Below are 16,250 nucleotides of genomic sequence, written 5' to 3'. Positions count from 1 at the left end.
TACAGTAAATAGCCTGGCCCCAGAACACAAAACCTCGCCGGCAGTTAAGAAAGAGGAAACCAATTTGATAATGCAGAAACTATTATGCTCTTGATATAGAATAGAAGAACGAGATATTTAAGTATACTGATGTATCAAGTTATTCTTGATATTTAAATCTAGGTAAGCTGACATGAAAGCTTGTGCACTCAAAGCCACATCAACAGCACACATGGAGACCAATCTAGAGAAAGGGTGCTAAAATACATTTGTAAATCTTTTGATGCATGTAGAAATAAAGGAGTTATGCACCAAGCACATGTCTTACAAAAAGTGTGAAAAGTAATATGAGAAAGATGACATACAGAAATCAGGGAAAACCTCATTGACAACAAAGTTCTTTTTGCTGAGTCAGAATGCTTTATTAAGAGATAAAGTCATTAATGCAAAGCTCACAACCTAGCTTGGGTTAACCAAAAAAAAAAAAAAAAAAGAAAGAAAATGCTTGCCAATTTCTTATCAAAAGAACTACAATTTTGTATAAAGAAAATGCTTGCCAATTTCTTATCAAAAGAACTACAATTTTGTTTGTAAAAGAAATTGCACAATCCTTGTTTTATTATGCATAATCTTATGAAACTGAGTAAATTTTCAAAATTATATAGAATATCACAGTTTTCTACCAAGTTTTATTCATTATAAGAATTGCTTGTGGCTATTGCAAAAGATCTGAATCAATTAAGCTAATCTTGTGTTACAGAAATTAGATTCTTGCAAAGGTTAAGGATAAAATCAGTGAGAAGAAAACCCAAGCTTCATTTTCAGGAGAACTCCTTTTGTCATAAATATCTCTCTCAGAAAAATGCCAAGATGAATAATTTGTCAACATGAAAACATCTTTTCATGATCTGCTTCTGCAAAAGCACAGATACAAAGGTCTAGACATCTTGAAACAGTAGGAGTTACTACAGTGTCACGTTTCTTGAACAGTGAGGTCAGAAAACTGAACTCAGCATTATTGTCGTGATTTGGAAAGTTTGTGCTTCCAATAGAAATAGTCTGGTGGTGTTTAAAAAACTTCAGTAGGAGTGTTTTGTTTGTTCTTTGATCCTGTTGGACAGTTCAACGATGCTTTAGGCCTCCTCAGCCTCTTCCTCCTCGTCAAACTCGCCCTCCTCCTCGGCTGTGGCATCTTGGTACTGCTGGTACTCAGAAACCAGATCATTCATGTTCGACTCAGCCTCTGTGAACTCCATCTCATCCATGCCCTCACCAGTGTACCAGTGGAGGAAAGCCTGAACAGACACATTAAAATATCACATATAAAAACAAATCCTCGATATACACAAATGAAATAATGATGCTGGCAAAATCTGACAATTACACTGTAGAGCACAGCTTCAGTACCTGAGATTCACTCACACATTCCTACTCTGAGCACAGATATTTCCCAGATAATGTAACTGAAATAACAATTCAGTGGGGCTGTAAAATTACAGCCATATACATTATATTTTCACTGAGTGGAAGACGAGCAAGAAACCTTTAACTGTACTGAGTTCCTGGGTAAAAAAAGGTATTTTAACATCATATTGTTGATATAAGTTGTACAAGAACCAGATGCCCGAAACCCTCACCTTTCGGCGGAACATGGCAGTGAACTGTTCTGAGACACGCTTGAACAGCTCCTGAATGGCTGTGGAATTGCCGATGAAGGTGGAGGACATTTTCAGACCACGGGGTGGAATGTCACAGACAGCAGTCTTGACGTTGTTGGGGATCCACTCCACAAAGTAGCTGCTGTTCTTGTTTTGAACATTCAGCATCTGCTCATCCACCTGTTGGCACCCGAAGAATTAATTTATAGTAAAGCATGCAAATAATTTAAGTACACCAGCAGCATATTTGTTAGATCTTAGTTATTTGGATTTGAGGTCTCCGAACTCTTGAAATCCTTTACAAATAAATTTCTGTAGGACAAACATCATTTCTTTAAAAATATAAAAAGCATGAAGATTTCCCAGAGACTCATCACTCACCTCCTTCATGGACATGCGACCACGGAAAATTGCAGCAACAGTCAAGTATCGGCCATGACGTGGGTCACATGCAGCCATCATGTTTTTGGCATCAAACATCTGCTGAGTGAGCTCTGGCACTGTCAAGGCGCGATACTGCTGGGAACCGCGAGAGGTGAGGGGAGCGAAGCCAGGCATGAAGAAGTGAAGACGAGGGAAGGGAACCATGTTGACAGCCAGTTTACGGAGGTCGGCATTCAGCTGGCCAGGGAACCGCAGGCAGGTGGTGACACCTGGGGTTAATAAATCCAAATGTTAGTAGGATTTCAATTCTGGTGAAAAAGGACTGGTCTAGAAATAAGTCTATCAGTATTATTATGCAGCATAGCTGAATAGTCATTTAACCTGAATCAATGGCCTACATTTTGTACCTGCTTGACTGTTAACTGTGAGATAACATGTTTAATACTGCTGCAAGTGTTCTTAGTATTGCTTATGCAATTCCAAGCACTTCTCTTTTGGCATGTAAAAAGTGTAAGGTATCAGTGCAACTGTTTTGCTTTTATCTGATGTTGAAGATGTTATGGTCAAGAAAAATCAGAATGATTTCCACCCTGCTGTCAAAATGTTTATATATATATATAAAAAAAGCAAAAAAGCTAAGCTGTACCAGACATGGTGGCCGACACAAGATGGTTGAGGTCACCATAGGTAGGTGTGGTCAGTTTGAGAGTGCGGAAACAAATATCATACAGGGCCTCATTGTCGATGCAGTAGGTTTCATCTGTATTTTCCACCAGCTGATGCACGGACAGAGTTGCATTGTAGGGCTCGACTACTGTGTCAGATACCTGTAAAGTAAATGGTACTGTATGAAATGAGGGACATGAAACTAAACAGAATATAGGATCATCAGAAATAAATTCCCTTCAACGTTTGTCATTTGGGTACAACAAGTCTTTCACTTTTTTTCTGTTCACAAGTTAATATAAAAATCACTGAAAATATTTCCTTCTAATAAGCCTTTGTAACTTTCATCATACTAAAATGTTGGCTTTAAAACAACAGACACTATGCAGCAAAGTAGATTTACGTCCACAGCGTTTGTGTGGGATTATGTTAATCACTAAAGTAGGTATAAGACATCAAGCACCAATAATGAGGAAGCTAATAGCCAAGTAATTAGAACACTGGCTTCCGCACCTAAATGCATGTCAGTTATTCATAGAACAGCAAATTTCCTCCCATCTATCCAGCTATCAGGAATGGGTGGGAAAGGGAACGCAAGGCATGGGAGATTTACCACAAAAATTGGTCTGTTCTTTATCAACAGCTTATTTGCCAACCCATGTCATGGGCAAGCACTTTGCAAAGCATTAATAATAAAAGGGAAAGTGTAAATGAAAAAAAAAATCAAATACAAAATTGTTTGATCATCAAATACTTCGAAAGGTCTAGCTTAAGATACCTTTGGTGAAGGGACGACAGAGAATGTGTTCATGATTCTGTCTGGGTATTCTTCACGGATTTTGGAGATGAGCAGGGTGCCCATACCAGAGCCAGTGCCACCACCCAGTGAGTGGGTCAGCTGGAAGCCTGTAAAATAATATTTTTTTTTATGTCAAAGTCTGAAAATCACAAGCTGAGATACTAAGTTAGATGACAATGCACACTTTGTCGTTTGTTTTCATGTTGTTTAAATGCAATATGCAAAGCAAACATTCACAGTGACATTTCTGGCAGGAAATGAAACTTCGACACTCACCCTGCAAGCAGTCACAGCTCTCGGCTTCCTTGCGAACGACATCAAGGACAGAGTCGACCAGCTCTGCTCCCTCTGTGTAGTGTCCCTTGGCCCAGTTGTTACCTGCCCCTGACTGTCCAAAGACAAAGTTGTCTGGACGGAAAATCTGGCCAAAGGGACCGGAGCGGACCGAGTCCATTGTTCCAGGCTCAAGGTCAACCAGGATGGCACGAGGAACATACTTTCCCCCTGAAGCAATGTGTGAAACTCTCTAATATTTGTCGCAGACTCTCAATCACCTTTTAATCATAGAAAATATACTTAAATCTTACATGAACATATATTTTTTAGCACATATCCCCTTGTTTACATTAAATTTTGGGTGCCAGTAAATAATGACTTAAAATGAGATGGCCCTAAACAAAGACTGGTGTAACAAGGATGCTGCTTGAAGCTAAACAATGCAATTATATTTTTCAATCATCGATTAAAGAAAAGCATTACTATTTTCTTGAGGGGGAAAATAATTTTTTTTTAAATTATATTTTATTCTTACTAATTTACACATACAATTTTTAACAAATTTTTCAAAGGGAAAAATGCAAGTGTGGTTCAGGGGTATGAGATTCAGTTGGAAAAAGAAGCTACGTGCTATCTAAGCACTCAAGGGGTCTCACAGCAGGGTTAGGCCTTATAACCTCACAATAGCACTTAGGCTTTCCTGTTTTAAGAGATTAAGATTTCCTAATAAGTGCTAGGGTTAAGACAAACTGCACAGCCAGCCATGTACACACCTGTGGCCTCATTATAATAGACATTGATGCGCTCTAACTGTAGGTCAGAGTCACCATGGTAGGTACCAGTGGGATCAATGCCATGCTCATCTGAGATCACCTCCCAGAACTGTGCACATAAAAGTTAGAAAGTTATTTTAATAACAAAGCACAAGACAGATACAGTATGCTCACAATGAATTTTTGTACCTTTAACTATATAATGTATAACTTCATTCTACATGCAAAGAAAAACATTATCCGCGAACAGAACTTTTAAGTGGAACTGAAAATAATGGATTTCCCTCAATACCTCAAAAGCCTTCAATTATGACATAACTGCAGGAGGTGAATGATCTGCATAAATTTGAATGCATACTTTAATCGGTTTTAAATATATTGCTGTCTGTGAAGTCAAAGGTGATGTTGCATATCATCATGTTGTGGTATTTTATCACACACAGTGGAAGAGAAAAGTGAAGTGGGGGGGGGGGCAGTGTGCGACATCATTTGCCTACACCGGTACAGCAGCAAGCTGGCCGTCAAAACAAACCGGTCGACCAGACGATACCTGCACCAGTCTGCTTGATCACGAGCATAAGCGGCACGATTATAATAAAACTGCAGAAATGTGTTTTCCAGTGTATGCAATACATTTTCTTGTTCGTTCTAAACCTGCCACAGTTAAAACCTTTAGACCATCAGGAAGTACGCATTTGCACAGGAAATCTACTTCGATTTACAGACAAGAAGGAAATAATATGATAATAAAACTGCGCTACACTAACAAGCTTGCTTTTAAGTTTCGAATTTTGAGTTCAATGTTTTATGTCAATAATCTAACAATAAGGCTACTTCCAGCATTGGGACAAGTTTTACAATGATAAGAAACTCGTTAAAATGAAATGGCGAGAATAAATTGCGTTTTATGAGACAAAGACAGGAACGGGCGCCTTGCCCTAGTCACAAATCAGTGACTCAGCCGGCATCCCGGTCCATTGCCCATCCTGTCGAGCCTTGCAAGGTCTGAAATTCACGCAGAGCGATCATTCTAGAGCCTACCCACCAATGCGTCATTCACTGATAATTATTCTAATATAATCCAACAAGACTGCCTACAGCGGTTAACTACTGAACATAGGTAAACGACTAATTAGATAATGGAGAGTCCGGCGAGGTGTTTAAATTATTTCGAGGCGCGGGCGCGTATGCTTAGCGCCAAATCACATTTTTTTCATTTTGACCGGCCGGCTAGTGAAACCTGGAGCACGTATGCTGTTAGAAATGTCTTACCTTAGCGCCAATCTGGTTGCCGCACTGGCCAGCTTGCATATGAACGATTTCTCTCATGTTTGCTGATGATGAGTTGGTTCCCGACCGGTCCGCTCGAAAGTCTCTCGCCTTGTGGCTGGCACGAACGGTTGCACGAATCTTTCGCTGGTGACTACGTTATGTAAATGAGGCTGTGGGCATGCGCGCGCACCACGGTTGCTATGTCAACGTAAGGATGCCAACAGCTCGAGGAGGTGGCGACACACTTGAGTGTAGTGTTGAGGGTCGTCGCTAGTATACACACGAGTGAGTGTAGCGTAACTAAGCAAAACATTAAGGGATAGGCCTTGTCGAATCACGTCCGCGACACTTCTGATGAGTATGCACAAACACTTGGGCGTAAACAGCTGATTGGAGATCCGTTATTTGTCTGGAATGCAACAGGAGGAAGCCAGATATCGATCGAACGTTCGACGTCATTGCGTCGAACTTATCGTTGTTTACATAGTGAGCGTAGAATAATGGAGATAGAGACAGAAAAAGAAAGAGACGAATAATAAGTCTTAACAGAAATAAACCACTCGTAAAAAAAGACAAAATAATCCACAACACCGCGGCAAATAAATAGCTTAGAAAAAAGGATTACATATATACGGCGACCTTTTAACAAAAATATCGATACACGATTTAGTGCGATTTAATGTGTTTATGTCTCTGATCTGTATTTTTCCTAAGGTATTTATTTATCCATATATATCAGGACGTTAAATGCCACACTGATGGCAGTATCATTTGGGGGAAATATGCAACGAACGTTGGTAGACCAAATGGTGAACGAAACAGGCGGCATACAGGAAAGCGAACGCAGCAAGTTCTAGCACGTACAGTCAACCCCTGAAGTGAGAAGGAGGTACCTCGCGGCTGTTAGGGCGTGTCCGTTACACTACTCAAGGTGCTATTGTCTGGAGTGGCTTATTTTGACACCTGGTCCTCGAGCACACAAAACACTGATCCGGTCTAGATATCGAATGAAACTTTTCGCACTGAAAATTCTAGACATACCAGAGGCCTGATTCGGATTTAATATCTGATCGAAGGCAGAGCCAGTAATCCTTAAGAATACTAGTGCCATTGAAAAGAAGGACAAAGGACTGAAATACTTGACTGTAGCGCAAATGGTGGCGATCAGGGAAAGACCTATACTTGACTGTGGTGTACGTGTCAGAAAAAGCTGGTACTTGCGCTGCAGTTTGGTGTTCTCTCACCTTATCTACAAATCACGCACACAGACAAACGCACTGACAAGTGACCTTCCTATAGAACGATGTACAATCAGAAACCTTGACTTTCACACTGTTTCTCATCATTGTCTTTTATTTCTCTTTTACAGATATATCTACACGACGAGACATTCACTTTAACTTCATGAGCAGTTCTTCTCCGCTCACTCCCTCAACTCCCTCCATCGTCCAAGGGACTTGCCAGGTTCAAGAACAGACTGGCCACCAGGCTGTCAAGTCAACAGAAGGTCTCTGTAGCTGACCTGTGTCATGAACGCTCAGGCTACTGGCGCTGTCACAGCTATACCAAGGCAACGAAGGTCAAAGATGAGGCAGGTTCGATCACGATGTTGCTTTTCACGCAGAAGATTTCTTCCTCGCCACTCTCCCCCTCAGTGTTCACCAACTTGAACATGATGATCACGTTCAGCTGAAAAATTTTAGTAAAACGTAACATAATACCACACAAAAATAAGGAATTATTTAAAAGGTAAAGCGATCATAACGGGTGAGATATGACTTCACATACTCTCCTGAAAGTTGCGGGAAGAAGGGAAGGTGTGTGTGTGTGGGGGGTTACAGTTTTCAGATCGAAGGGGAGAAGAATTGGTGTTTTACGCCGAGCCTAAGAATATACCACGGAAAAGCACCCATCCCTGTAAGAAGATGCCACAACATGCCCGAGATAAGAGCTGAACTTAGGACAGCCAACCCTCACTGTATTGGTGACAGACACTAATCGTTGCGCCACCGGACCGCCAGGGGAAGACAAGATAAGCGAGTACACAATCAAGAAATGAAATCGATGGTGGTCAAAGATAAGTTAACTTTTCCCTTCCTTGTGTAAATCACAAGCTGTTGAGAAAATAGAAGAACTCCCAGCAAGCATTGCTACGGATCTTCTAATCATTTGCTTTCGTTGATGGTGAACTGTAACATTTTCTCACCGATTATTTCGCTCAGTCATAACACAATCGTAACACAATCCATGCACGCCCTGTCAAATATCACACGATATTTCATAAACTATTCCAACGTTCATCTCACCATCTGTCGGTCGTAATGTGATCTGTCATACATCACACGATCTGTCGTCCATTATGCGATCTGTCAGTCATTTCACGGTTTGTCAGACGGCCTGATATCATATCGGGATATGTTACGGACCACTCAGACCGACCAATACACACAGGCAACCAGGCAATCACTGCATAGACTGCTCAATCAACAAGGGCTTAGGTCACTAGACTGTTACAGCATACACCTCGTGGATCGTAAATTGTAAAATTGTATTAGCCTTGAGGGCTGAAAGCGCATGCAACATTCGTACGAGTGATGATGACGATGACGATGACGACGACGACGACGACGACGACGACGACGACGAAATAGAATAAGAGCATAATCGGCAAGAAACTATGTCAAAGTATCTAACTGTGCAATTTGGTCTTTAAGATTGGAAAGCGAGGTGAAGGGATGTGTCTGTAGGACTTGCCACTCTGAAAGACAGGCTGAGTACGAAAACCAGTGACTAGAATCACTAGATGCATGCTGAAAGGAAGTCATCAAACATTACCGGTGATGAAATAGTCATAGGGGGGTCGACATGAAAGGTAAACGACGTGTTGCTGGGGATGCCCGCCTTTAGAGGACAAGTCAGGAGTCCGCTGGCACACACGTTGGGCTGCTTGAGGTCAACGGCCTGTTTCAAGGACCAGACGATGGCCCACACGCGCGCCACCGCGGTCTCCGCATCGACCTCTGCGAAGGATGCGTTAAAAAGCACACATAAACATGTAAAAATTAACGAACAAGGGAATAAAAGAGGTCAGTTATATCTTCAACCCAATGACAAAGATTAGAGCATCAGATAATTATATTCTTTGCTAAAAATCTAGTGGAATTGCAATATTTTTTCTTATGATTGGATAAATCTCAGCGCAAAATACTGTTTTTAAAAATCTGGGTGAACATTCCTCTTCTATTCTCGAGATACACGCACACAAACATCATCGTGCAAAGGAAGAGGTCAAAATTGTGACATCATGATTGTACAGAGACAGCCTAATTAGCGCATGGTTTCAGTTCTTTCATTGCTTGTAGCTTTGTTAATGTAAACTTATAAATCTGCAGCCATATATATATGTTGTTGACCTGTTGTTGATGTAGGATTATGTTTGTATTGTTGACCTCTTGTTTTTGTTGTTATTATGCACAGTTGGAGGGGTGTATTTTGAGAGCGGTAAGGGTGTTTACCTGAATAATAAGAAATGGTATATTGCTCTGAGCTTTGCACAGTTATTAAAAAAAACCTGCACCCTACTAGAACCTTACATTTCATTTGTAAATATGTACTACTTGTTCTGGGAGATGCCAGTACAGATCGAAATTCACCAAAGCGAAACAATGGGAAGTAAAAGTGAAAACCTCGACATCACTTTAGCACATGGGTAGCTGAATGAACACATATCCCCGCATCTCCCATTGTCTTTAGTAGCCTTAACAAACGAAGCTCATACAGTATGCTACAACGGTTGCAGTCTGGTCGTTGTCGACAAGGTTTGCAGTTCATGAATTCAATGATGAGTAGTAGGAAGTCTGGAACATTTAGGAAATTCTTCTCTTGAAATTAATTAATTGAGAGAAAAAACCCAGCGTGGCATTTGTTGATTTATCCGCATGAGACATAGCCAGGGATCAATATCAGACAGCGCCAACATGTTGGCCGAATGCCAACTTTCTGACTTTTTATTTCCGTTTTCTACAGGTATTGCGAGTTTCCACGAGTGTAAGGCATTTAGAGATAAATTACACCTGATTATAAATTTTTGTCTTTAAGTTACATATTCGCGTATCTCAACAATTATATGCTGTTTGCAAGTCTACCGCTCCAGAATTCAATATCAGTTATCGGTTTTTGTAGCACTGACAATACACAATAGAAATGGCCGCCATCAGTTCCACATTCCGCCACGTCATCACTGCGGCTCCTAATGTTATTTATAGAGTCTTCGACAAGTCAAAGTGCACACCAGGCCCGTCTTTCCAGTTCTTCAAATCCCACCTGGCCAAAGGTAACTGGGTACCTGTCTTCTCTCTTTGTGTAAGGACCTGGGGTAGGTCTAGACAACGTCAAAGCCCGACCGATCCAACACACATGGTGTTTTGGGCTATTCATGGGGTCCTTCTGTTATGTGTATATAAAGGGGCCTTTGTAACGTACTTTTAGCGGGTATTTCGTTGTAGGTCCATAAAGGATCTTTCCCTGTATGTTTAAGTTTCCTTCGCCATATTTTTAATGGGGCTCTTGCGCGCGCCTCCGCGTGGACTGTGTATATGTTTATCGCCCCCCCCCCCCCTTCAGTATGTAGGTGTGTATGCTCGTCAGTGACAGAGAAAGTTCATGCGACCTGCTCAGAAAACATATATACTTCTTATATGATGATCACTAGCTTGTAGAGTTTGTAAGACTGTACACCATTAACAGGAGTCATGTAGTCAATGACAGTTGTTCAATGACCGTTCATTAGAGATATTACAAAACAAGCACTCTTACACGTGTCGTAAAATTCCAGTTGTTAATGCAAGAGTGTCAGTAGTTAAACTGGTAAATTAAGATAACACAGCACTAAAGATCCTCACGGGAATCGCGAGGACAATGCCGGTTGGCTAGTGTCAACGAGTTATGAAAGAGCTCAAGCATTCTTATCACAAACAATTCTGTGGAGATGTTTAGGGCAATTAAATTGTCTTCGCATGCGAAGGTTTTGAGAGAGTTAAAACATTCAGACCGCTGCTCAAGCTGCTTGGAGAATGTACAGGCGTAGCTGTTCACGAGAAAGTTGGACAAAAGCCAGAACTGCACTCCTGACACTTAAGCTTTATTAGAGTGTTTGAGGAGGCTCTGTCGCTAGTCTGACTTCAGTTTGTGAGAGGGTGCTTGCACTAGCCTTAAACAAGACAACTGAAAAGCCTGCAGACTGGTTTTTATTGGATCAGCCATCGTCAGGCATGGAACTGCGGGGATGGGGTAGGGGAGATAAGGAAAATACGGGTAGCCATCTAGCATAGGTATATCTCACATACACCTACCCACGCTATTCTGATGGTGTAAATACCTCTGGCACCTGGAAGTTCAAGGCGTTGGATTGTTATGGGAGTCGTGGCATGTATCGCCTACCGGTATTTCTCCCAAGACCTCAGCACCACCCCAGATGTTACCAGCATAGTTCGGTCGTCATCTAGTCATGATGTATGCGTTCGTCTATCGGGAGATTTTTTTGTGTGAACTTCCACACCACAGTACAGCGGGGATACAGCGTGTCACAGTCACGTCCCGCGCTATTCTCGGTTATTGCAATCTCACCGGGTTTCTTGACAGAACTATACGGCTGTGTGTCACGCAAGAATGTCCGTGGAAAATAGAACTCCTCCTTCGGGTCTTTCTCTATTTCGAATCTTGCCTCCTGATAGTAAGCCGAAGAGCTGCAGTTCCTTCTATCATTCGCTACTCTTTTCCGATTCGGTGGGCTTTTTTCAAAGCTCGTCGGCAATTATAATAACTTTGTTCTGTTAGATAAGCAGCATGATTGCCCACTTTATGAGGACAGAGGACTTAACCGGCGTTGAATTAATTCCGCCACTGATTTCTATAAGCTTTCCTGTCATGTCATGCTGGCTGATTCACGATGTATGCTGACAGTATATTTTGCCCTCAGGGAAGTTCACTCAGCGGGTAACGAGGTCATTATTCTTTGATGAGACGAGCTGATAAGGCAAGTTGAACTCTTAGGGCCACTAGCCTGACGTCATTAGACGTTACTACTTCAAACGCTTCTAAACACTGTAAATGTTTAAACTGATCTTGGAAACTTTTTTTTTTTTTGGAAGACGCATATGAATATTCATGTTATGGGAAAAAATTCGTAAAGCTGGCCGCTAGACATAAGCACTCCCCATTCGCTCCGTGTCTTCTCATTACAAAATCGATATTTCCTCGGAATAGTTTTCGCCAGTGTCGTTCCACAAAATGACAGAAAGGAATTAAAGCACTATCAAACAGCTTTGATCAAGTACCCTGACTGTTTTGACTGCTCATTCATAAGATGGCCGCTCACTGCTCGCTGCCATCCATTCAACCCAGCCTTTCAACCACGAACTTATATTACAGGACTGGTGGCAGACAATTTTTTTTTCCAGTTAATTACTAAAACGAGGAGGGTGTGTACAAAGCGTCCGGTTTAGTCACATACATTAATTGTTTAGGCTTGCCGAGACTAACAGCGGAGAAATTCGCAAGAGGCTATAAGCGTTGGTCTCGACAGACAGACATCAATCCACCTATACCCGTCCGTGGTTCAACATATCAGCTCGTCCTTTTTGCGTGAAACCAACCTGGTGTGAAGGAGGCGTCCACTTTGTAGGTATCATGGACTCTAAAGGCCAGCACACCAGGTGTGGCACATGTGCCGTTGCTAGCCACGCTCTTGACGACCTTGTCACGTGACCCGGCTGCGACAGAAACAAAAAGCAGTCAACAACAGCAGGACATTTTCTCAACCTTCAAATCGAAGCTCAGGTTAACGTCATCGTTTTGTCTGAAAGCCCTCAGTATGGAAACACGTACAGATGACTCTTAGTTGCAAAGTCTCGTTGGCAACCTCCACCTAAGACAAACAGCTGACTGTAGTAGACCTCAGTCCCAGAAATGTCTTCTGGACAGAAACTAAACTCTACTTGGCGTGAGCTCTATACAGCCTGATTGTGCTGGTAGGGGAGAGGTAGAGAGAGAAATGTGACACTGGAGTTTGTATTCATTGGTCAGGCCCAGGTTATCTACAGCACAAGCTGTCAGTAGCCACTTCATTACACACAGTTCGGCATTAGCAACTGATCCGTACAGGTAGCAGAACTAGTAACATGTAACACCAATATCACTGGCAAGATAGAATATTATCGCTGGCAATATCTATTACCCCCACAATACTTATAGTACTGTTCAGAAACAAACATGTATTTATAATGTTGGCAAGACAGTAGAAACATAAAACTAACTATACAGAAGATCTACGGAACTGGTAAGAGACATTTATATATTTAACTGCCTACACAGAATATCAATGGCAAGACAGTATATGATAAGAAATTTGACAACAGAATTCTCAGAACGATGAAAAGATACGCCATATACATAGTGATACAGAACATCCACGACACTGACAAGACGCAATATCTACATAAGACAACGTATGATACAAAACGGCCGCAGCACTGGCAAGACATATATATATATAAGCTTTGAATACAGAACATCAGAACACTAACAAGACGGGAAAAAATATATGCACAAATGCCTTGTAATACAGAGCATCTACAGCACTAGCAATAAACGACACACACACAGACCAATATCGAAGGACCACAACACTGGTAAGAAGTAATACCCACAGCAGCTAGTAAGCGTAGCCTCGCAGTTTGCCCAACATGCAGCAGGACACAGCAGACCGACACAGCAGAGAAGGAAGACGGAAGGGTTGTCCATTCTGCTACAGCAACCACCGACTTGGGCTCGGGATGCCGTGGCTGCGTCACGTCGACCACAGTCATCGACAGCGTGAGACGATCACCGTTATCTGTTGGCAGGTGTACCCCGAGGACCAAGTCATCGCCGCTGTTTTCTTACAGGCAATTTAAAATGCTACCTGCAGGAAAAAATGTGACTTCGTTAACATTATTAATTAAAATATTCGGAATGAAGGCAAAATATACATGTATGTATATATATTTAGCCAGGGATCCAATTATCATGATAACGATCTTAGACGTTGATAGTTTTCGTGGCCCAACAGAGCCAGCCAGCTGCATAATGTTCCACAGAACCTGTTGTGGTATCTGTCTACTGAACTGCTCGATCATCTTCTCATTGTCCTGCCTGAAAAACGTGAATTAGACCGTGAACTTTAGCATCTCTCTCTCCTTGTGAATGTGCGTATCTGCGTTTGTGTGCCTCAGTTTAGGTCTGTGTGTGTGTGTGCGCGCGCGCGCGTGTGTTGAATGTGGGTGTTTGCGTATGTGTGTCCATGCCTCCGTTAAGGGTGTGTGTGTGTGAGACAGAGAGAGCCGTCTGTGTGTTTACGGAGATTTTCGGACTTCTACCATTAGTTCCTATTTTCTTTTGAAAATTCAACAGTCATTTCCTAATGTCAGTAATATTCTTTGACGTCCGCCATTTCTCTGTGTATAGCACGAAGCGCTCGCAATTTCTGTAGCCTAGTTCTAACCTTTCAATCACCCCCTGTCCCTAACGCAAGTACAATAGTGTGGTGTCTGTGAATGAAACGGTTCGAGGGTCTGTTTACGGTCCTCACAAAGTCAACAGAAGACAAATGCTCGCTTGGGAAGGCACACAATAGCTCACGACTTTCAAGTCTCTCGCCCACCCGTTAATGATGTACAGAAGAGCAAGTCTATACCCGCACCTCATTCCTGGAGGGAGAGTGCAGAAGGCATTTAAGTTCCTCAGTTCCACGTCTCACACAGAAAGGCATGCTCGTCTGGCTCTTATTTTAGACAGTCAGTCAGACTCAACACTCCATGACTTTTTTTACTTGTCATGCAGTGTCTGTGGTACGAGCGGTACGTGATTCACGGGAGATTTAAGCATAATACTAATAAAGCAAAATGTAAAAACAGTATGAGAATCGAGGGATACCTCTGTTACCACCAGTCACCAAAAATGTATGTGATCATCATACATTTATACTGGTACAGTGTATATTGTTCCGAATGCAAATGACATCAGACAGACAGAAAGAAAAAAAAAAAAGAAAGAAAGGCAATGTGGTTCATTGTAGGTGAAGGAAGACATTTCTAATACTTGAGAAAGGTAGCGTCAGGAAGCTCAGGTGAATGTCATTGGAAAGATTCTGGGATCCCTGGGCTCATCAGACTATGTAAGGGGTTCTGAAGCGTTCGAGGAAGAAGAAAATGAACATCCGACAATGGGATCGCAGACGAGGACACCAGAAATGTTACACAATTTATGAGTCTGATAGGTTTGATGCCAGCATTAGATCAATATGAGAAGACGAGCAGACAGGCAAATGGAATATGTGCGAGAGAGAGAGAGAGAGAAAGAGGAAACGGAGAGAGGCGGGGTTGGATGTCTGTTGTTCAGAAGAGCCACTTATCTACTGTCTATTTACTTTTGTGAAAATTCGCATTCAAACTCACAAAAAAACACACACACATACACTCTATTGCCTTGTTTCACAGTGAAACAGTGTCCTCATGCAGAATGACTAATATATAACGGCTGACTGTTAATCAATTCCGATTAACTCTGCCATATATTGTTGCCCTTTACTTCATGATTATTATGTGATCGACTGTTTTACAACAGAAAGTTTTTTTTTTTAATGATCTTAAACGCTATGTGCTGAATTAATTTGCTAAAGTTTCGATTGGACTGAAGTGGAAAGAAAAATTGTACCGTAAAGACACAGCTGGTCTCAAGGTGAACGCCATATATCAACTCGATCACTGTGTGGGGCGATGGACTCGCAACCGTCGATATTCAGACGAATCCCCTGTGACAAAGATAAAATAAATGAGCGATGCTAGCAAATACATTTTAGTCGTACACCTGCCTGCACTTTTGCAGCAGACGATCCTGAGGTCAGCCTGTGACAGTGGGTGGATATAATTTAATGGAGCGGACATATCAGGACTTACGAAAGTAGATAAGCAGCGCGATTTGTTTCTTACACACTGAAGCGGTTAGTGGGTCCGAAAATAAAACAATTATTTACATATTAACCCGTACCAGTAGTCTTGCTAAAAAAAATCTTTCCGATCGCAGTTATTAGTCGATGCATGGCTGTTGAATCCATCGATCGTCTCATTCAGCGATTGAAGGTCCTCTGAACATCAGACAGCTAGGTTGTTTCCCGCCTTTCTCAACACACAAACAAAATTAAAAAAATTAATACCCGTTTCCCGAACGACGATTCCGGTTTTTGTTTGTTTGTTGTTTTTTTCTCCCCCAATTTTAGACGTGGATTCGAGATTCGTTGTCTGCCGCGTTCCTTATCGTCGTCTGCACGAATCTGCTGTTCAGCTTGACTGCTGGTTGATAGCAGACAACAAATTCGTTTGAAAATTGCTGATACAGTCAATAAAAACA

The 16,250-nt window shown here is 41.8% G+C and overlaps 2 protein-coding genes across 2 annotated transcripts; both read right to left on the bottom strand.

The window, feature by feature from the left end:
- Window positions 1-379: 379 nt before the first annotated feature.
- On the bottom strand, window positions 380-5,968 carry LOC112576241 (tubulin beta chain). Its single transcript, XM_025258545.1, has 8 exons — window positions 5,808-5,968; window positions 4,536-4,644; window positions 3,763-3,990; window positions 3,466-3,593; window positions 2,668-2,848; window positions 2,019-2,290; window positions 1,617-1,817; window positions 380-1,274 (listed from the first exon to the last, which is right to left on the bottom strand). The coding sequence occupies exons 1-8, from the start codon at window positions 5,862-5,864 to the stop codon at window positions 1,113-1,115; spliced, it is 1,338 nt and encodes a 445-aa protein (XP_025114330.1). The 5' UTR covers window positions 5,865-5,968; the 3' UTR covers window positions 380-1,112.
- Window positions 5,969-7,132: 1,164 nt separating this feature from the next.
- Window positions 7,133-16,182, bottom strand: LOC112576244 (ecdysteroid-regulated 16 kDa protein-like). The gene is made up of 6 exons (XM_025258549.1): window positions 16,057-16,182; window positions 15,558-15,654; window positions 13,514-13,767; window positions 12,461-12,577; window positions 8,643-8,827; window positions 7,133-7,496 (listed from the first exon to the last, which is right to left on the bottom strand). The coding sequence occupies exons 3-6, from the start codon at window positions 13,605-13,607 to the stop codon at window positions 7,368-7,370; spliced, it is 525 nt and encodes a 174-aa protein (XP_025114334.1). The 5' UTR covers window positions 13,608-13,767; window positions 15,558-15,654; window positions 16,057-16,182; the 3' UTR covers window positions 7,133-7,367.
- Between the last annotated feature and the right edge of the window lie 68 nt (window positions 16,183-16,250).

Source organism: Pomacea canaliculata, linkage group LG11 (genome assembly GCF_003073045.1).
Source record: "Pomacea canaliculata isolate SZHN2017 linkage group LG11, ASM307304v1, whole genome shotgun sequence".
Classification (NCBI taxonomy): domain Eukaryota; kingdom Metazoa; phylum Mollusca; class Gastropoda; order Architaenioglossa; family Ampullariidae; genus Pomacea; species Pomacea canaliculata.
The sequence above is the reverse complement of the archived record's forward strand: the minus strand, read 5'-3'. Positions and strand labels throughout refer to the sequence as shown.